At 37.6% G+C, this 21,179-nt stretch overlaps 2 protein-coding genes across 2 annotated transcripts; both read right to left on the bottom strand.

Moving 5' to 3' along the window:
* Positions 1-6,055: 6,055 nt before the first annotated feature.
* LOC133858144 (putative pentatricopeptide repeat-containing protein At3g49142) lies at positions 6,056-10,338 on the bottom strand. Its single transcript, XM_062293601.1, has 3 exons — positions 7,124-10,338; positions 6,884-6,987; positions 6,056-6,525 (listed from the first exon to the last, which is right to left on the bottom strand). The coding sequence occupies exon 1, from the start codon at positions 9,572-9,574 to the stop codon at positions 7,466-7,468; it is 2,109 nt and encodes a 702-aa protein (XP_062149585.1). The 5' UTR covers positions 9,575-10,338; the 3' UTR covers positions 6,056-6,525; positions 6,884-6,987; positions 7,124-7,465.
* A 2,478-nt stretch (positions 10,339-12,816) lies between these two features.
* Positions 12,817-17,221, bottom strand: LOC133858135 (uncharacterized). The gene is made up of 3 exons (XM_062293591.1): positions 14,602-17,221; positions 14,315-14,506; positions 12,817-13,703 (listed from the first exon to the last, which is right to left on the bottom strand). The coding sequence occupies exons 1-3, from the start codon at positions 16,935-16,937 to the stop codon at positions 13,130-13,132; spliced, it is 3,102 nt and encodes a 1,033-aa protein (XP_062149575.1). The 5' UTR covers positions 16,938-17,221; the 3' UTR covers positions 12,817-13,129.
* Positions 17,222-21,179: the final 3,958 nt, after the last annotated feature.

Raw genomic sequence — 21,179 nt, 5'->3', positions numbered from 1 at the left:
TATTTAAAAAATAATAAAAATGTTGATGTGATATAAAAAATTAAAAATGTTTTGAAGTAAATGTTTTCCGGAAAAGTAAAAATAAAGAAAAAAAAATTTTCAAACCGGGCCTTCAATTAATTGAATGGCATTGCTCATAATTATAATAGTACTGTCAATCTCAAATAGTACTCATTTTTGCAATTATATATTCCCAATATTACGGATATATAAACGACCAGTATTGAGATTGAGACATTTGTAGCCTTTGTGACGTAGGCTGTAACCTAAAAACACACACTGAGCTGATCTAGGTTGGAGTTTATGGGAATTATAAGGACGTAAATTAGGCCAACATGCACATCCAAATCCACCTCCTAATTCTCATCCCATGCTCACACGAGCCAAAAATAATATCTTTAAACCCAAAGTGTTCAACGATGGTACTTCCCCTCATCCCATAGCTCATTCTTTAATTGCCACAAGTGATCTAAGTATCACAGAACCTACTTGTTTTTCTCAGGCTTCCACTTATTCCAATTGGAGACAGGCAATGAATTCCGAATTTGATGCACTGCTGAAGAACCAATAAAGGGCGCCTTGCTCTAGCTTCCAAAGCCAAAAATTTGGTAGGTTGCAAATGGGTCTTCCGCATCAAAAGGAAAGCCGATGGTTCTATAGATCGTTACAAAGCACGATTCACAAAAGGGTTCCATCAACAAGCTGGTGTTGATTTTTCATAAACCTACAGCCCAGTGATTAAGCCTACCACGGTACGTTTGGTTCTCTCCATTGCTCTCTCATCTGGTTGGTCTATTAAACAAATAGACATACAGAATGCCTTTTTACATGGACTGCTATCTGAAGAAGTATATATGTCTCAACCTCCGGGGTTTACTCATCCTCAGTTTCCAGACCATGTATGTCGCCTCCAAAAGGCTTTATATGGTTTGAAACAAGCTCCGCGTGCTTGGTTCTCCCGATTGAGCTCCAAATTGATTGAGTTTGGTTTTGTGCCTTCTCAATCTGATTCCTCCTTATTTATCTACAAGTCTGCCACTTTCATCACATATATTCTCATATATGTGGATGATATTATAATTACAAGTTCCAAGCCGGAAGCAATTACTGAATTGCTCAATCAAATGGAGTCTGAATTTGCAGTCAAGCAACTTGGTGATTTAAATTTTTTCTTGGGGATTGAAGTCTCACAGCAGCCAAATGGAATCACTCTTTCTCAAAGGAGGTATATTTTAGACATTCTAAAACGCACCAATATGTCTGATGCTAAGCCTGTTAGCACTCCAATGGCAACTTCAGTACACTTAACTGCACATGATGGAGAAATTTTTGATGACCCTACTCTTTACCGTAGCACAATTGGAGCTTTCCAATATCTACAACTCACAAGACCGGACATTGCCTTCACTGCCAATCGTCTATCTCAATTCTTGCAAAAACCATTGTTACCACATTGGCAGGCTGCTAAACGTCTCTTGCAGTATCTTAAGCAGACGGTTAATTTTGGTTTACATATTCAGCAGTCTTCTTCAACATCCCTACAAGCATTTTCATATGCGAATTGGGCTGGTTCCCGGGATGACAGACGTTCAACCGGAGGTTATTGTGTTTATTTAGGAAAAAAATTTATTTCTTGGAGTTGCAAAAAACAGGCTACTGTTGCACCATCAAGCATCGAGTCAGAGTACAAAGCCTTAGCCAACACTGCTGCTAAGCTCACCTGGTTACAGTCTTTGTTAACAGAACTTGGTATTCAGATTCATGTGCCTCTGGTGCTATGGTGCGACAACATTGGTGCTACCTATCTTTCTTCAAATCCGATTTTTCATGCTCGCACAAAACACGTCGCCATTGATTTTCACTTTGTTCGTGAAATGGTCGCTGCCAAGTCTCTTAATATACGGTTCATTTCCACCAAAGATCAAGTTGCAGACATTTTCACCAAGCCACTGTCTTCTTCCAGATTTTCCACCTTACGGGACAAGCTCCGAGTTGTTTCAGCCACTCCGAGCTTGAGGGGGCGTATTACGGATATCTCTCAGCTACAACACTCAAATTCAAATACAAGCATTAGATAAGCTTACAACTGATAGATCTTCAATCAGTTTAGAATTCAAATATCATAGCTATCTAAGATAAGTCATTGAGTTCATGTATAACTCTTTTATGTTGTTATTCTGTTTTGTAACCTTGTTACATTTCATCTATAAATACAATCGGCCTAAGCTTGATTAAGCAAGGCAAAAAACATATTTGAATTGTTCATATTTTATCACACCCAATCACATATATAGCTTCAGAGGTGGACACCCTCGATCTCCTCAGCTAGATGGAATTACGATGGATTTTTCCTCTATAGTACTGATTACGTAGGTTTGTTTGTAATAATTGCTAGATTTTTAATATTTTTATTTCTTCCCCCCCCCCCCCCCCCCCCCCCCCCCCCCCCTCTCTCTCTCTCTCTCTCTCTCTCCCTATGAATTTGAGTAATATTTTGAATTTTGATATGTACGCATATATAATAATTATGTGAAAGACATTTAATCCAAGTACTTGGGCTTGATCGATATCCCAATTAAATATGAATCTAAACTGTGAGTCATATATTGTGTGTTAATAATGTATAAAAATCGTAAAAGTTGTAAATTAATTTGTTACTCGAGCGTCATAAGATTATTTTGTGATTTATAGAATCTTTCTAAAAGCATCATTATCATGTAAATTAAGGCCGGCGACCTAAAAGCAGACATGGAGTGGCCCGGAATTTTGACATCTCAAATATGGGTCCCTGGCCATATATATAGGAATCCAGGTTATCTAAAAGTATAAAATAAATTAAAAAAACAATAATAAAAAATGAGGATAGGATTTTAAATATAAACTGCAACAAATTAATATGGACTCAGGGAAAAAAAAAAAAAAAAAAAATAGCTTCATTACATTTTATTTTTCCCAAAGTTTAAATTGGCATGGCATGTTTATCACATAATCTTGCAACGACCCTTAAAATGACTAATTTTATGCTCAACTTTGTGTTTTCTCTCTAATTATATAGGCTTCCCAATCTAATCCAAATTAATTAAAATGCTAATGGCCGGGAGGACCTTTAGCTTTAGCTGAGCAAATCTAGCTCTAGCATCAGGAGCTAATTAAGCAAATCTCAAAATATGTTGCCTTTTCAAGTATTTAATTAGGATGTATATGTCAATGGCGGACCTTTAGCTTTTGTATCTAACCTCTTCAAATTTTGTTTTCAAGCAATTGGAATATATATGTCCCATACACCGAACTTATCTTTTTCCTTGAAATCTCAATTCAGATTTTGTCAACCCCTTAGATTCTAGAGCATATATATATGCTTCTTTTCCAAGATCTTACGAGCAATTTAAAATCCTTTCCTTCAGTTTTTTTTTTCTTTGTTCTTTTTATCAAACAATAGGATATTTAAAACTCACTATTCCTGCTCCATAATATTTATACCCATCAAGTTAATTATAATATTTTAAGACTGCTAAACAATTTTAGAGATTTTATTGGATGATTTACACTTCAAAAAAAAAAAAAAAAATCTTTTGGTTATAATTGAATCCTCAACATCTATGATGTAACATTATAGATTGAAAATAACCCCCCCCCCCCCGATGCATGTGGACGTGATTAATTTCCATATCCCACCAATATATATGGGACAAGAGAGAAATTTCAGAATCGTTTCACACCCCCAGCTAGTGTTAATCAACCAAATAGCTGGTGCATCATCATTGTTTGGCTTGAAGCTAGATTCAATAACTATGTATATATCACCTGCATTTCTGTGAAATTTTGGTGATTTACGTACGTATACGTATATACGTTGGCATAGTATTCATACTAGCTAGTTTTCATGTCATGACAAGAGAATAATTATTCCTCTCCATTATGCAGCTTTTTTCAAAAAGTTGCTAGATATATTCCTAAATCTTGATCACGATAAATCTCACATATGCTTAGTATATGCACGTCATTAATTGACAACAGGATCCGTCGAGAAAAACCTTTTCAGTCCTATATATATGTAGGAAGGAAGCTCCATATATCATTCCCAGCATAGGGAGGTGAAAGCTCAGAAATCTCTAAGAAGACAATAATATTCCTGGGGAAGTAGACAAGGCGTGATATTGGCTTGGCTCATCTTCTGCTTCACATCAAAGCTCCGAGACGAGCCGAACCAATATCACTCTTGTATGCTTCTTTTCTTTCCATATTTTCCTAGCTTTTTGTGTGTGCGTGTGTGCATGTGTGGAATATAAGCCGTGATCGATCAACCTATTGAATGATAACAGAGGTACGTAGTTTGATATCAGAAAAACCCCTCTTTCTTTAGACTCTTGTTTCCAGAAGAATTGACATGCTGTCTTAGGTGTAACGCTTGACTTATTCTTCATATATTTCATGCATATAGACTTTGATTAATCATCAGAGATCGAACGTGATCTTTTTTGACTCATGCATTACCACTATCCTGTTCCAAATCCATTTACCCATCAAAACGATGATCAGTTGTTTTGTGATGAACTGATGATCCTTTGTTTATTGCAGTCACTTTAAAATCAAAATATGTCAGTTGTTGTGAGCTTATTTTGCACTGATCGATACAAGGAATGTTTCAAGCTTTGAGAGATTTATATTAGACATCTTATGATCTTCTGCTTTGTATGAGACACAACCATCTTTGTCCGGCCTGAAAGAACTTATGCTTCCAAGAAAAATAAAGCAGAAAGCATGCAAGAGTAATCTTACTACGGCTATGATTCTTAGAATGTTTGTTTTGTACTTTAATTGTTTTCTGTTATGAAAATAGAAACATTAGCAAACACTTTAAAATACAAAACGCTACTAAAACCGTAAGAATTTCTTTTATATATATTTATATCACATTAGAACATTTTTTTTAAAAAAAATAACCACCCTAAAACACATTAACAAACATAAAAATATAAGGGAGTTTATGAGATCCAATTCTGATCATGCGTCGACGGCGGAGTCATTATTGGTCAACTACGCCCACAAAATAACAAAAGAAAGGGGATCGATAAAAGTCACCTTTTTTTAAAAAAATAAAAAAATAAAAAAAATTGAGTAGGGAAAAAGGGCTACAAAGAAGATCTTTCACACTCTTAATCCGGATGGAATAGAAAATGGAAAAACCAATGAGAATGCTTCCAAATACATGCAAGATGAAAAGCGGTCATTTAGCTAAAACATGTGTACGATAATTTGCATAACGAGACACTTTCAAAGCATATATTCCAGTTTTGAAATAAGGATAAACTTAAAGAGCATCTCCCTCAAGAACAAAATGGTCAATACCAGAAGACAAAGCCCGAGAAGTCAGAAGAGCTGCAGAAGCTTTACTAACAAGATTATCCGTAGAATGCAATCTTTGAGTAGCAGCCATAATAATATAATTACCAGAAGAATCACTAATGATAGCAGCAGCTACAGCGAAGGAGTCCCACGAAGTTTCGTTGGTTTAGCGCATATATATACATATATATAGTGATGTCTACCTTGTTTCTGCAGGTATATATAGTGATGTCTTAATTGGGATGTCACTGCTTACGCTAAGCTTTGGTGTTAATTTATTTATCCCAAGGCACATGTACATGTAGATTAAAAGTTCTCATTTGTCTCCTAGATAACACCTAATGGTATTTGTCGTTTATATATATATATATATATCTTTAAAAAAATTCCTGTAAATCATCTCTTCAGATTTTTTTTTGCTGACCGATTCCTTCACCTACTACATTAGTTAAGGCTGGCATTGACAGTTATGCATTGCGAGAACAATGGTTTTGTTTGGTACGTAGCCAGAATTGTTTGCCATTTCTGTAAACGATCCAACACTCCAGAGCATAGGCGAAGTTGAACAATCCCAATTAAAACACACATCAAAAGGTTTGTTGCTGCGGTAAATGGAGTATAACCGACCAAAAAATAACAAAAACATGTTTATTTGTAGTTGTAAAGTTATGAAGTCAAAGGGTGCAATCACCCCCAGAGCCCACCGGCCGGATCCCATTAGAACTCTTGCAATTCAACATATATGGATGAAAGCTAGCTGTATTAGGATGTAATCAGCAAGCAAAATATTTGGAAATCTAGGATGCAGAATTATAATAATTTTCTTGGCGACAAAAATAATAAAAGATCTGAATTCATATTCTACTTTCTCACATTTTATCAGCCACCATTATTTAGCTATAAAATCCTGAGATATATATTTGGTGGAATTGTTTCACTGGAAGGTCAGTGAAAGACACCACAAACAACCAATCTAACAGATCACAACCCAATTTTGGGGTCAAGGTCAGGAGCGCAGAGATGGGATTTCCTTAAGCCAGTCAGCTGGACTGAACTTCAACGAAGAAGAAAAAAACCCTCTAGGCAGCATGCAGTTTTCTAAGCAACCAGCAGAAGAATCTTCGGCACATGTATATTCTAGTCAGCAAGAGCTCCATTTTTCCATGATACATCTCTTGCCTGAAGAAAAGGAATTGCAATAGATTGATAAGTAAAAAGTGTAGAATTCCAAAATCAATTGAATATTATTCATTGTTCTGAAAGTTGGCCTGCTTTACATGGACAATTTGTGGCAAACAAAACCATGAAAGACAATATGAAGTTGCAAAGACTCGCATGGTTTACAAAGTAGAATTTGAACCATGCTTGATATGTTCTGAAACTTCAGATATATGGATATCAATGAGAGGATTTGTGAGAATCAAATAGGAAAAATGATAGAAAACGTCAACTAAACAAAACTCAAGTAATATAAAATATGTATCAATGGAGAACAGAGTATCAGATCTGACATTTGTAAAACCCAGAAAAAGCTTACCTGTTACCATTACTCTGATTTCTGATCAATTTTTGGTATTTGGACTTGGAGTTGTACCCAATTGCAGCCATGCACGTCTCACACAAAGTATATGAATTCTACTTCTGCAATTGTCAGAAAGTACCCCAAAGAAATTAGAATCACTCAGACGGCAATCTACATCTTGGATCCAGATTAACTAGCAAGAATCTGGGAAATATGAATTTAGGGACTTGTAAACTAAAATTTGCCACTGCTTACCCTACATAGTAAAGTCATATTTGGCACTGCTCACACAGTACCCCTAAGAAATTAAAATCACCCAGACTGCAATATACATTCAATTGATCATATATCCAGATAGGAAAATGAAAATATGGGAAATATGGATGCTGGGACTTAGGCAGTGCAGGTTTCTGGCAGTAGATCATTACAAGGGTGAGGATTGGTGATCATGTAAAGGTCAAGGATGACAGCTGCAGCCAGCCAAAATCATCCACGATCTCATGATCTAAAGACTGCAATTTCCGAATAACTGTTAATGAGAAAAGGCCTAAAGAAGCTCCAAGCAACAGTGCAAGTGACAAGTACTCCAATGAAGGTTCACCAATAATCACCACATGAGCAAATACCATTATTGAAATGGTGAAAACGATTAGTATCCCTGACGATTATTTCACGTTTGACTATCTTGGAGATTAGCTTGGCTGCAATGTGGCAATCCCCACAAACACGGAGATTCTTGGTAATTCTAATTTGCATCCCAGGCTCAGTGTTCAGTATGGCAAAGACAATAGCCAACTTCTCACTATGAACTGCCAGATGACACTCCTTATCCTCCTCCTCCACATCATGTAGAGCAGAATCAGTCTCAGGAACATAACCTAATTCTTTCATCTTCCCCACTAATACATCTAACTCTTCATATATCTCCTCGGACTGAGGATGTGATTGGTCACCAGCAAGAAAGGTGTGAATCCGATGATTGAGCTCAACGTTGCTGATGCCAGGCATTTTCTTAATTCCTCTACTGTTCATTATTGATCGGATAGTCGTTACATCTTGCCATCTACCAGCCTTTGCATATATATTGGACAACAAGACATAATAACCTGACTGCTCAGGAGCCAGCTCAAAAAGATGATCAGCAGCTAAAAGCCCAACATTCATGTTCGAGTACACCCGACAGGCACTCAGGAGAGCCCCCCAAACTCTCTCGTTAGGCGCCACTGGCATCTGCTTGATGAAACAGTAGGCCTCAGCTACTTGTCCAGAACGTCCTAAGAGATCTACCATGCAAGCAAAGTGTTCGATCCTTGGAATTATCCTATACTCCTCAGTCATCAATTTAAAGTAATATCGACCCTCCTCCAACAGTCCTGCATGGCTGCAAGCCGAGATAACTGAAACAAAGGCAATAGAATCCGGACGCAGACCTGAATCTTGCATTTTTGCAAAAAGTGCCACAGCATCACGACCCTGCCCATTAAGACCATATGCAGAGATCACTGAGGTCCATGATACAACATCCCGGAACTTCATTCTGTCAAATACTTCTCTTGCATCCCGTAAACTTCCACACTTAGCATACATGTCAACCAAGGCATTCTCCAAAAACAAATTTGGTCGAAGTTTCTTCCTCTCAACATATTCATGCACCCGTCTACCTAGAGACAGAGCTGAAAGATCCCCACAAGCAGGAAGAACACTAGCAATAGTAACTGCATCGGGTTCTATCCCACATGCTTCCATCTGTAAATATAAATTGACCGCTTCACCAGGCATTGAATTATTAACATACACCGCCACCATCACATTCCATGAAACCACACTCCTTTTTGCCAACTTCATGAACATGTCCTTAACATATGAAACATTATTAGACGTTGTGTTAGTTACAGCTGGCAAGAGGCTAGCCATTGTACCAGTATCTGGTTTTAGCCTCAACGTCTCCATTTCTTTACAAACCTCTAATGCCTCGTCAAACTGTGCATTTTGTGCGTACGCAGCAACCATCGAATTCCAGGAAACCACATCTCTGCTCGGCATCTCATCAAGAACTCGCCGAGCCTCCACTAAACAACCACATTTCCCATACATTGAAACAAGACCATTGCCGATAAACAAATTCAAATCTAGCCCAACTTTCACAACAGCACCATGAATTTGCAAGCCAACCCTCAAATCATCCAACCCAGAACATGCTTTCAACACACAAGGGTATGTATAATTATCAGGCTCAACTCCATGGCTAGCCATGGTTTTGTAAACAAGAAGAGCATCACAATACAAATGGTTGTTTACATAACTTCTTATCATGACATTAAAGAAAACAACGTTCTTCTCAGGAATTTCATCAAATACTTGGTGTGTGAGACTGGGTTCCCCATGACTCGCGTAAGCCCTCATTAGTTTGATGCCAAGGGAAGGGTTTGAGTGGAGACATTGATCAACAATGATCCTGGAATGGAGTTTCTTCAGGGTTTTGATATCTGGGTGTTCGTCCAATATGTTACCACACAACTCCTCAGTGAGAGCTGTGCTTTTCTGGGTTGACGAGACTAGGTTTTGCAGTTGTCTGGCAGTTGGAAAATGGCGGGAAAAAGGTTTATGGATTTCATGAATGGTTGGGTGTTTTGAGAAAGAGAATAACCTCGGTAAGATCTGGCATAAATTAGTTCCTTTGTGCCATCCAATAGAAAATGGACACATCAGTATATCACTCAAAATGAGACTAAGACGAAAACACACATATCATGTTTCCTATTCTCTTCAGAGTTATTTTCATAGACAAAACCCCCTTTCCCCATTCAAGAGACGAACGCCACCGCCCACGCCACCGGCAGCTCTGAAACCCATTAATGAAACGAACCCATAACACCAAAACCAGCAAAACTTCCAAACAAACTCAACAAAATCGTTACTTCAAACGGCTCTTCACCGAAAACTTCCAACAATTCAAAATCAACAACTAAAATTGCGGAACAAACCACAGGTAGGAGGACTCACGTTCGGGGAAGGGGTGCGTGAAATGGCAGAGCTCGAGAACGGCATTAGAGTGGCAGTCGGTGCGAGCTTTGCAGCGGCAAGGGAGCGGTGATGCCGCCGTTGATGCTGTTGCCGCCCAAACTCAGTCCCCATTCTGCCGCCATTCACTCTCTCTCTCTCTCTCGGCGAGCTGCAGAGAACCAAACGAAACACAAAAGGGGGCATTCATTTCCTGCGTGAAGAACAGAGGAGGAGGGGGTTGTTCTGCTTCAGGGGCTCTCCCTTTTTTTTCCTTTCTTTCTCTCATTCTTTGTTCGCATGGTAAAGGCACTGGGTTTTTATAGAACTGAAATGAAAGGGGGCGTATTGGATTTTTAGGGAGGAACCGTCGGGGTTGTTCGGCGGCGTTTGGTGAAGGAGGAGAGCTCCCGGGTTAAGTTTTGTCGATGAGAATAACTTTGAAGAGAATAGGAAAAACATGTGTTTTCGTCGTATGCTCCGTTTGTTTCGACGTAAAATGGTTTTCGTCGTAAAATGGTTTCAGGGAAGTCATTTTTCTGGAAAATATTTTTCGCCGAAAGCATTTTTCGGTGTTTGGCGCGTACAGAAAATTACAAATATTTTTTATATTTTCATTCAAACATATTAACCTATAAAAATTAATTTTTATTCAAAACATATAAATATTAAATATAAAATAATATAAAAATCATCGATAACGAGATTTCGTCATTAACCGACAAGATTCTGACCATTTTTACTTGATTTCGGTTAATACAGTCAGAATTCAAGATAATGGCCGGAATCCGGACAGTTTTGTCGGAATCTGGGATGGCCGGATTCCGGCGAAGTGGCCGGATTCCGGCCATCCCGCCGGATTCCGGCCAGAGAGGCCGGATCTGGCCAGATCCTGCCGGAATCTGGCCGGAATCCGGCCTCTCTGGCCAGAGCCGGCCGGGAACTGGCCAGAGCCGGCTGGGATCCGGCCAGAGCAGGCCGGCTCTCTGGCCAGACCGGCCGGATCCCGGCGATCTGGCCAGACCGACCGGATCCCGGCTAGATCCGGCCGGTCTGGCCAGAGAGCCGGCAGGCTCTGGCCGGATCCCGGCCGGCTCTGGCCAGAGAGGCCGACCGGATCCCGGCGATCTGGCCGGATCTGGCCAGACCGACCGGATTCCGGCCATCTGGCCAGATCCGGCCAGATCTCCGGAATCCGGCCGGTCCGCCCAGATCCGGCCAGATTGGTTGCCGGAATCTGGGCTGACCGGATTCCGGCGAAGGTGGCCGGATTCCGTCGCCAGATTCCGACAACATTATCCGGATGTTGTCGGAATTCGATACGGGCAAGATTTCGATGGTGGTCGGCTGCTTAAACGTGAAGATCGACTGCATTGTTTAAAATAAATCGACCGCGTCAGACGTCTTCGGAAAATGATTTACGCTTTTAAAAAGCGTAAATCATTTTCCGAAATTTACTAAGCATTTTTGGTCAAACAGAAATCATTTTCCGGTTGACTATTATTTTCGCCCCTACCAAACACCGGAAAATACCGAAATCATTTTCCAGAAATCATTTTATGCCGAAAAAAAAGGGGCTCTCCCTTTTTTTTCCTTTCTTTCTCTCATTCTTTGTTCGCATGGTAAAGGCACTGGGTTTTTATAGAACTGAAATGAAAGGGGGCGTATTGGATTTTTAGGGAGGAACCGTCGGGGTTGTTCGGCGGCGTTTGGTGAAGGAGGAGAGCTCCCGGGTTAAGTTTTGTCGATGAGAATAACTTTGAAGAGAATAGGAAAAACATGTGTTTTCGTCGTAGTCTCGTTTATGCTGAGATAACGAAATTAGAGGGCCGGAATTGAGGGTTTTGCCCATTTAACTAATTTTTTGTTGAGTTAAAATTGAATTATACAGTCTTATATACATATTTGACATGATCCAAAAAATTCAATATTTAAACACGAATTATCATTTTTCCACTCTCGTCCTCGATGGATGTTAATAGGGGTTGTAAGATGAGTCCAACTGCTCGTGAGCTCACCCAGTTAAACTCGATTCAGTTTCAGTTCAAATAATAAATGAATCATTTGTGAACACAATAATATGTTTAAGCATTAAACAAAATGTAATTGTATAAACTCGATTTGGCTCGAATAATTTTGTATAAACTGGTATAAGTTTATTTTTACAAATTTGTTACTATTATTTTAATTTTATAATAAGAACATCTTAAGTAAAATAGAATTATCTTCGTAATATAATAAATATAACTTAAATTATTGCTGTTGTGAGTTTAGTCTCAAGACATTTCTGTGTACACGAGTCTTTGTGAGTATGTACTGATGTGTGTGTATGCGCGTGCATGTTTGTATATGGCATAATGAATTTATATGCATACATATAAACTTGAGATTAATTTATTTAAGATTCAAGTTAAGTTATTTAATTAACTCAAATGATAAAATTTTAACAATAATTAATTAACTAATGATTAGTATGAATTTACGAAATGATAAATAATCATGATATTTACTTTATATTAGAAATGAACTCACATTCAAAATAAATTGAAGTGAGCCAAATTAATTAAACATTCAGTACTCAGATTCGGGTCAAATACAGGCCATGGATGTTATACCTTTGCCCATCCTCCTAAGGCTACTATCAGTTCCTATAGTTAAATGAGTTGGACTTCTCATCAAATGAGGGACTTGCTGGTTGCAAAATGTGAATGTCAAGATTGTCAAAAGGTATACATTAACCTAAAAATAAAGTTTTTAAACAAAAGATGGAAAACCAAAAGAAATAGAGGTTATAAGATTATTACTTTTAACCAATTTCACCACAACAGAAATTATTGTTAATGGGACTATATTGTTTCAATTGTTAAACGACATGCTTAGGTTCGAATCTCACAAAGTTTTAAAAAAAAAAAAAAAAAAAAAAAGTGATGAAATATTCATAGGTTGTGTTATTATTACTATTCAAAGGTTTGAAATACATGTAACTGAGCAATTGAAATATTAGCTCAGTGATACAGCATCTCCATGTTAAAGTAACTAGAAAAGAACATGTGAAAATAATTTTACAATCAACGGCAAAATTCAACTCTGTTGATCTCAACCACTTTACCACTATTGGTTGAAATTTCAAGTAGGCTTGCCGAGTTAAATCTGTAAATTCTTGGTAACTAGCTGCTATTAAGTCTTTTAGTACTTTCACACAATTTCTGTGCGAAAGCCACACATCAGGTGAGCTCAAGTAAAAGTTACTGGGTTATATCATCATTCATCCTGAAACAAAGCCTTGGAAACAGAACCGCCTGATTGACTTCCAGAATCTTGGTAGTCTTCATCATCAACGCTGCTCACTCGTGAGCATGAACGTTTGATCCCTGTCATAGGAGTCTCACATACCATGTCATAGCTTACCCTTCGGGGTTGCTTCCTTTTTGACAGCTTCTGAAGAGGATCCGACTTTTGTTTCATCAAATTTGGCTGCTTTGGGGCCCAAACTCTCTGCAAATCAGGCATCCAACTGGTGAAAGATGCAAATCTCCGAGCCCTCTCTCTCCTCTTCTGAGCTTCCATTAATCTGCGAGCATGCTCCTCTTGTTTAACACCTTGGGGGCTTCCATTCTCATTTTGCAGCAGCTGAAGGGACTCTGCCTCAGCTGACACCGGTTCATTAGTTCCGTAATTTTCACCAATCTCATCTCTCTCTGATTTTTCTCTCCAGGATTGATTGCTATCCTCACTGTTGAATGAAGGATTAGCAGATTTATCCTCATCAGCAAAGAGCAACAAATCCATTTTTGTGTAGATCCTATGAACAACGTCTCCCAGGGTGAGACAGTACCTGAAATTTTGGCATTCAAATAGTACTTTATCCCTCGGATTATAATTTCATCTTTAAGTAATAATCAAATGCTTGCACTTGCAACTTTAAATAGAAACAATTAATGATAGTAAAGGTAAAAGTCACTTTAAGAAAAATGATTATATAACTAGTATCTAGGCTCCATTCATTTCAAAGATCATATTAATAATCTATAAACTAGTTATGAAAAATATACTTGTATGCTATATTCAGTAAAACAAGAAATGCATGATATAAGTGGCCTATATCCTGCAAAGCAGCACCCTGTAATAACAATAGAAGCCAGACTCACTCTATTTGGAATTCTTAAACCATTTCTTATTTTCTGTTTCTTGGTTTTGGCCAATCTTTTTTAAAATAGTGGGACAGGTGGTATAAGAATATGTTCCTAGAATGAACAATAATATCCCACGCAAAGGTGGAAGAGCAGGCAACAGAAATATGCATTTGGTATAGCTCCAAACAACAAATTGGCATTGATTGTTCTAGGCTCCACAAAGAACCTATGATTTTCTTGAAAGCACAATGCCATAGAATGTCAAAATCATTATTCTGAAACAGTTGATTTATCGATTTGTAGACACATGTACCTCCTTTTTATGACCTTTCCTACATAATTGTCAAGGCTCCAATCACCAAAAAAGCCTCCCTCCGGATGGCACTGAATGGTATCTAAAAGCAAGCAAATTTGTTTCACAAACTTTTGTTTTATAGACTCTCCAATACTTGCTCTAACCTCTGATCGCATTATCTCCATCCGAAACAATATCTGCATTTCATATCTTGAGCTTATTAAGGAAAAAAGTGTTAATAGATATGAAATGCAAATTAGATCAATAATGTGGTGATGCAAATTAGCAAAAATGAAAAAGGATACTCTCTAACTATATCTTTTGAAGTAGATCCAGCACATCCCGGATCAGATGCCTGAAAGGATGGAACATTATTTTTGTGCTTTGCAACCAACTCCTTGGGCTCCCTGAGTAAAAGTTTTGTTAGTTCAGGAACTATGCTACCACAAGCATCATCAGATTTTACCTCAAGAGTTTGGCTCTCTGAAGGGGATTCGGTTTCACGCTTTTGATATAACCAATATATGGATGAGTTCACAAGCCGCTCTGCCAAATCCCCCAAGTCTACTCCTTCAGACTCAAGTCCTTGTTGGATCTTATTGGAAAGATTACTGAAAAAAGCTTCAGAAGTTTCTGACCAAAAGTCAAGAGCACCTTCATCCTGTATCCTAGAGGCCTCAGTCAAAAAATTCTCTCCAGCTGAGGCAGATGAAGAGACTGGCTGTTCACTTCCTTGATGAAATTTAGTCAACCTATCTTCCATTTCTCTTTGGATATCCTGACATGGCTTGGACGTTTCCTGTAAAATTAGACTACAACAAGAAGATTTCTTAATCTGCTTCATCCAACATTTTAGAAATTTCAACTTCTTTGAGTTATTAAATTCCCTGGCAAAGTAAACCTGTCCCAAGTCTTGCTCAGAGTGTTCAAATGCTGTCTTGCAGAAGGCACTCCATGAGAGGTCTTGACGCATATTTAATTTCTTCTTATTCTTTTTCCTTTTACCATCTCCTAGCGTTGCCAACTTATCAGATGGTGAAGGCCCAGCCAGAGAATCTATGAACCCATTGGAGCCATTCAAATCTACATTGGCTTTGCCAATCTCATTGTCCATCTTTGTACCAAATTGAGCCACATTTGCTCCGCCAAAATCGCTTAGCATGTTTGGAGGATAAGTTCCATCCTCTATAATACATAGGAGAGCTGAAGAAACTGTAAAAGGCTTGAGAATTCCTATATGTGAATCACCATTGCCATTTGAAACAGATATCAATGCACAGTAGCCTTCCCTATAAAGAAAACTCAAGAGAATCTGCCAAATGGGTATAGATTTTCTCAGCGCAAACCCACACAATTCCATTGCTAGCATGTCAAGAACCCTATCTGCAAAAAATTCACCAAAATTTTCTTTCTGGTCTTTCTTAGAGTCTCCCAAAGATTCACACACGAGAATTGGATCTCCGAAATGACCCACAAATTTTCCACACTCACTGTACCTTTGAACAGCCTTAATATGGAGCTTTACCATCCCGTCCCCAAAGAGTCCCAAAAACAAGTTCTTCTGTTCACGACCTCTTACTTGTGAATTCATGAGATCTGGAGTAAACAGAAAATTATCACATCTATTTCTCGATGACATCTTCAAATCGACCATTTCAAGATCACAGCACTTGCATTCCAACGGCTTTGCACTTACATCTAATATCTCAAGACTCAACTGAGCGTGAAGTTTCCTACAATTATTATTAAAATTGAAAAACTTGGATGAAATTGCAATCTTCGGATAAATCAACCCAAAGGGAACAAGAGCAGAACCAAGAACAATCGAATCAGTCGAGCAAAACCCCCAACCCAAACTCCTAATCCCACTTACAAAAAACCCTGATTTCAATTCAGAACCATCAACCTCGCCCTTACAACCATCACCTTCCAATTCATACCTAACATCAACCCAACTAAACCCAATATCCCTGCTAACAAACGCACCGTTCACATTGTCAAAACAATCATGAAACTTTCCACAAAACAAACCCACATCTTTCAAACACTCGTCCTCAATTCCCACATTGAAGAACTCGGACAAATCCTTCGTAGACCTACAAACTGGCGAAAATAAAACAACCAAATTCGACCCAACAGCCACAGAACCATTCTCATTACAATTCAAAAGCGTACCCGTTATGGAATCCTCGGCCACCGGGTCCCACGCGTAGTCGTGCACGAGCTGGCGCATCGACGCGGCGAGGCACGAAGCCAGGGGCGGCGACAACGGCAAAGGGTCGAAAACCTGGTGGGCATGAAAAAAATCGAGCATCTTTGACAGAGAAAGGAAGGTGGTGGAACAGTCATTGAAGGAGAGCGAGAGGGAAGAGCTGGGAACAAAAGGGTGTAGTTTGGAGGAGGAAAGGAGGGGTGAGAGCGAGGAGAGTAAGGGTTTGAAGGCGAAGAGGGAGGAAGAGAGAGGAGGGAAAGAGAGGAGGGTCTTGGCGGAGGCGATGACGGAGATGAGAAATGGGGTTGGATCTGAGAGGTGGAGGAGCGGGTTTAGGTCTATGAGGAGGACTATGCGCTGGGTTTTGGAGTAGTCTGTAATCGGATCGTTTCGATTGGGATTCGGATCTGGGTCTGGGCCCGGTGCCATTGAAGAAACAGAGAGAGAGAGAGAGAGAGAGAGAGATTGTGGGGCTAAAGTGCACCGGCGGGAGACAGTGTGCTAACACGCGCCGGGAGAGAAGAACAGAAAGAGTTTGGGAGGCAGTCTGGGCCTGAAAGAGGTGGATTTGCAGAGGCTGTCAAATGCTAACGTGCACCGTGGGCAATAGTGAGAGGAGAAGATTGGGAAGAGAAAGCCAAACGGTGACGTTTCTGGAGCTGAGAAGCGAATTGGATCATTTGGATGAGAGACACACATGTTTAGGCGGGAAAAGTAAAGTTAGCGGCAACCGACAACATTTCTTTTATGATTAAAAATTTTAAACCCCGCAAACATTTATCTAAGCAAAACGGTCACCTTACTTCATGTCGTCTTCTTTATCTTTCCTTTCCTTTTTAAATTTTTTTTACTTAATATTGTAGGTGAGTTAGGACTAGGGCCGGCCGGAGCCTTAAATATATTAGACGGCCGCTTAAGGCTCTCAATTAAAAAAATATATATATTTCTAAAAAAAATTAAAGCCTTAATTACCATCAATATATTTTAATAAGGCTCCTAAATTATGGTAAAAATAAATTTAATAAAGGCATTAAAATAAAAAAAATGCTATGAAGATATGGAAAGTCATGAAAGCCTTAATTAGGAGTGTACAAACAGAGCGGTTATAACCACTTTAAAAACGCTAACTACTTATAACCTCTAACCGTATAACCGCTTTCAAAAGTGATTATAAGGTTTTGGAATAGCGGTTAATAACCGCTTATATATATATATATATATATATATATATATATATATATATATATATATATATATAATTTTGAATTTGTAATGTTTGGGGTTTTAGATTTGTTTGTATTTGGTTATTTTGGATTTGTTATGTTTTAGATTTGTATTTTGATTTGTTACTATTTTTTATTTTGGATTTAAAAACCTGCACTAAAACCTGCTCAAAATCCAAATTGAAAAGCAGTTATACAACTACCAGTTATCTACTAAATAACCGCTAACCGACGGTTATAAAAATAACCGTCTCCGCCTAGGCGGTTAGTGGTTGCGGTTGCAGTTGGTAACATGCAATAACCGCCTAGGTGGTTAGCGGTTTTAGCCAATAACCACCGGTTATAACCGTTTGTACACCCCTACTAACAGGTATTGTCAATAAAATTCAATAAGCGATACTTGCATTAGGAAAATAATTAAGTCTTTTTATATAATTTAATTTGCCAATCGGAACACTTTCTTCTATTTGTAAAATTTTGTTAAAACTTTTAATTCTAAAAGTAAGTTATTGGAAAATAATAGAAATATAAAAGAAGAGAGGAATTCGAATTCGAATAAGACTTTTTTTCTTTTTTTTTGAACAAATAGCATGTGCTATCATATATTACTGAATAAAGCCTCAGGACAATGACAAAACCAAAAGGTTCAAGACCCCTTACATCCTAAGCCAGAAAATTTACTTGAACAGCAACTTAAACAATAAATAATCATTATAGGGACAACAATGAGCCACTCTTTACATTTAAGCACATTCAACAAATAAAATAGGGCAGATCTAGCACTTAAGCTAACAAATAGTCCAATAACATTTAAGCATCACAGAGGCAGACTATGAAAAGAAAAAATAAACAACATAAAACACCCTAAATATAAGCCAAAACCAAGACTGGCGTCGGGTGGCGCCGTCACCGGTGACAGTGCGTGTACTACACACGCTGCCATCGAAGACCTCATTTGCAGCCAAAATTCGTCAGAAGACCTCAGATCCACCGAAAACCCCTCAACCGCACCCTGGAAGACAAGCCATGACTCACACGCGCTGATCAAAGAGTGACCTCCCTGGCGCGTGGCGTGAATAACTGGCACGGCCGTGGCTAGAGGTTGCTAGACCAGAAGAAGACAACGACCACTGTGAAAAGGCGCGTGTCTTGGAAAAACTAGCCGAAGTGAGCAGATTTGACTCCAAATAAATAAATCCAAACAAAGAAAAATCAGGTCAGAAAATATGCGAAAAACACACCAGAAAGTTGCTCCCCAACCCAAATCCCATGAAGTCTTATTCCGGAGAACATCAACCACTACCGGATCTAACCCGGGAAAAAAAAAAAAAAAAAAAAAAAAAAAACTATAAAGCCCTAGTGACTGGAGGACACAAAACCTCCACTGGCTCTAACCAGGGAGGAGCAAAAAACCTCCTTCACTCTAGAAGGAAGAAGGGGGAAACACCACCGGGGGAGGGAGGCGTGGAACCTCCCCCTCCCCCCGAACACCCAGCAAAGTTGCTTTTAAATTCGAATAAGTCTTGAATAGGGAAATTGAGATAAAAAAAAAAAAAAAAATAAAAAAAAATAAAAAAAAAAAAAAATAAAAAAAAATAGAAACTTATAAAGAGTAGGATTTTTTATAGGATCTTTTTTTCTTTTTTTTTTTCATTGTATTTTGTCTTTGAACGTTGGACTTAACTCAATGCCTTCAATTTTGGTAATTAAGGCCTTCATGACTTTTGAGACTTTCTACATCTTTTTAATATTTATTTGTTTATTCATTCTATTTTATCTTTGAACATTAGACTTAACTTAAGGCCTTCAATTTTTGTTATTAAGGCTTTCATGACTTTTGAGATTTTTCATATTTTCTTAGCATTTATTTATTTATTTTCATTATATTTTGTCTTTGAACGTTGGACTTAACTTAAAGCCTTGAATTTTGATAATTAAGGCCTTTATGACTTTTGAGACTTTCCATATTTTCTTAGTATTTTTTTTTTTCATTTTAATTTATCTTTGAACGTTGGACTTAACTTAAGGCTTTCAATTTTGGTAATTAAGGCCTTCATGACTTTTTAGACTTTTCATATCTTCTTAGCATTTATTTATTTATTTCATTGTATTTTGTCTTTGAATGTTGGACTTAATTTAAGGCCTTTAATTTTGGTAATTAAGGCCTTCATGACTTTTGAGACTTCCCATATTTTCTTAGCATTTATTTATTTATTTCATTGTATTTTGTCTTTGAATGTTGGACTTAATTTAAGACATTTAATTTTGGTAATTAAGGCATTCGTGACTTTTGAGACTTTCCATATCTTTTTAGCATTTATTTATTTATTTATTTTCATTATATTTTGTCTTTAAATGTTGGACTTAATTTAATGCCTTTAATTTTGGTAATTAAGGCATTCATGACTTTTGAGACTTTCCATATCTTCTTAACATTTATTTATTTTCATTCTATTTTTTCTTTGAAGACTTCCATATCTTATTTGAATGTTGGACTTAACTTAAGGCATTCAATTTTGGTAATTAAGGCCTTCATAACTTTTGAGACTTTCCATATATTCTTAGCATTTTTTTATTTTTCATTCTATTTTGTCTTTGAACATTAGACTTAACTTAAAGCCTTCAATTTTGGTAATTAAGGCCTTCATGACTTTTGAGACTTTCCATATCTTCTTAGCTTTTTTTTTTTTTTGAACTTTGGACTTAACTTAAAGCCTTCAATTTTGGTAATTAAGGGCTGTTACAGTTGCTTATGCAGAAATAAGTTTTTCAAAATTAAAATTAATAAAATCCTACATAAGATCAACAATGTCACAAGAAATATTAAATGGATTAACCATATTAATATATTATCAATTAAAAATGAAATGTTAAAAAGACTCGAATATAAAAACTTAATAAGTAATTTTTCATCTCAAAAAGCGAAAAGAATGAATTTTAAATAAAAATATAATTTTAAATTAAATAATATTTAATTTTAAATAAAATACATCACTTAAACTTCTCACTTAAGACCCCAAAATATATCAAGCCGGCCCTATTTAGGACTCAAGCTATTTGACGTAATAGTTTGAAAAACCATCAATTTAAGGTTATAAGAGCACTCATGTATGGCCAAAAATGTTAAATAAGAAATCTGTCTTCAAAGTATATATTAAAGAATACGAATAAGAAATGTCAAAGTCCCCACAAAACAAACCCATGTCTATAAAAGAATTCTAAAGAGTAAAGAAATGCTTTTTTTAGTTAAATAAGTAACATTCTTTTTTTTTTCTTAATAAATAATAATCAATTCTTTTTCCCTTTTTGTCATTGGGCGACACCTACACCTTAAACCCTGCCCATTAAATTATTGCTCGCTTGAACTTGAGGATGCATGGGAGGCTCCCCGGCCCCTTGCTTTCAGTTTCTGTAGGGAGGACATGCCATTAGATCAGTTGGTTATATA

Source organism: Alnus glutinosa, chromosome 1 (genome assembly GCF_958979055.1).
Source record: "Alnus glutinosa chromosome 1, dhAlnGlut1.1, whole genome shotgun sequence".
NCBI classification, from domain to species: domain Eukaryota; kingdom Viridiplantae; phylum Streptophyta; class Magnoliopsida; order Fagales; family Betulaceae; genus Alnus; species Alnus glutinosa.
Note: the sequence above shows the minus strand (reverse complement) of the source record. Positions and strands in the feature narration are given on the sequence as shown.

What these genes read in the sequence shown, in the direction of transcription:
- LOC133858144 (XM_062293601.1), bottom strand. Translation starts at nt 9,574, where the DNA reads ATGTGTCCATTTTCTATTGGATGGCACAAAGGAACTAATTTATGCCAG.
- LOC133858135 (XM_062293591.1), bottom strand. Translation starts at nt 16,937, where the DNA reads ATGGCACCGGGCCCAGACCCAGATCCGAATCCCAATCGAAACGATCCG. An exon ending in TCAAAAGATATAGTTAGAGA is followed by an intron (nt 14,507 to 14,601) that starts GTATCCTTTTTC and finishes AATAAGCTCAAG; the next exon opens with ATATGAAATGCAGATATTGT. An exon ending in GGAAAGGTCATAAAAAGGAG is followed by an intron (nt 13,704 to 14,314) that starts GTACATGTGTCT and finishes CCAAAATTTCAG; the next exon opens with GTACTGTCTCACCCTGGGAG.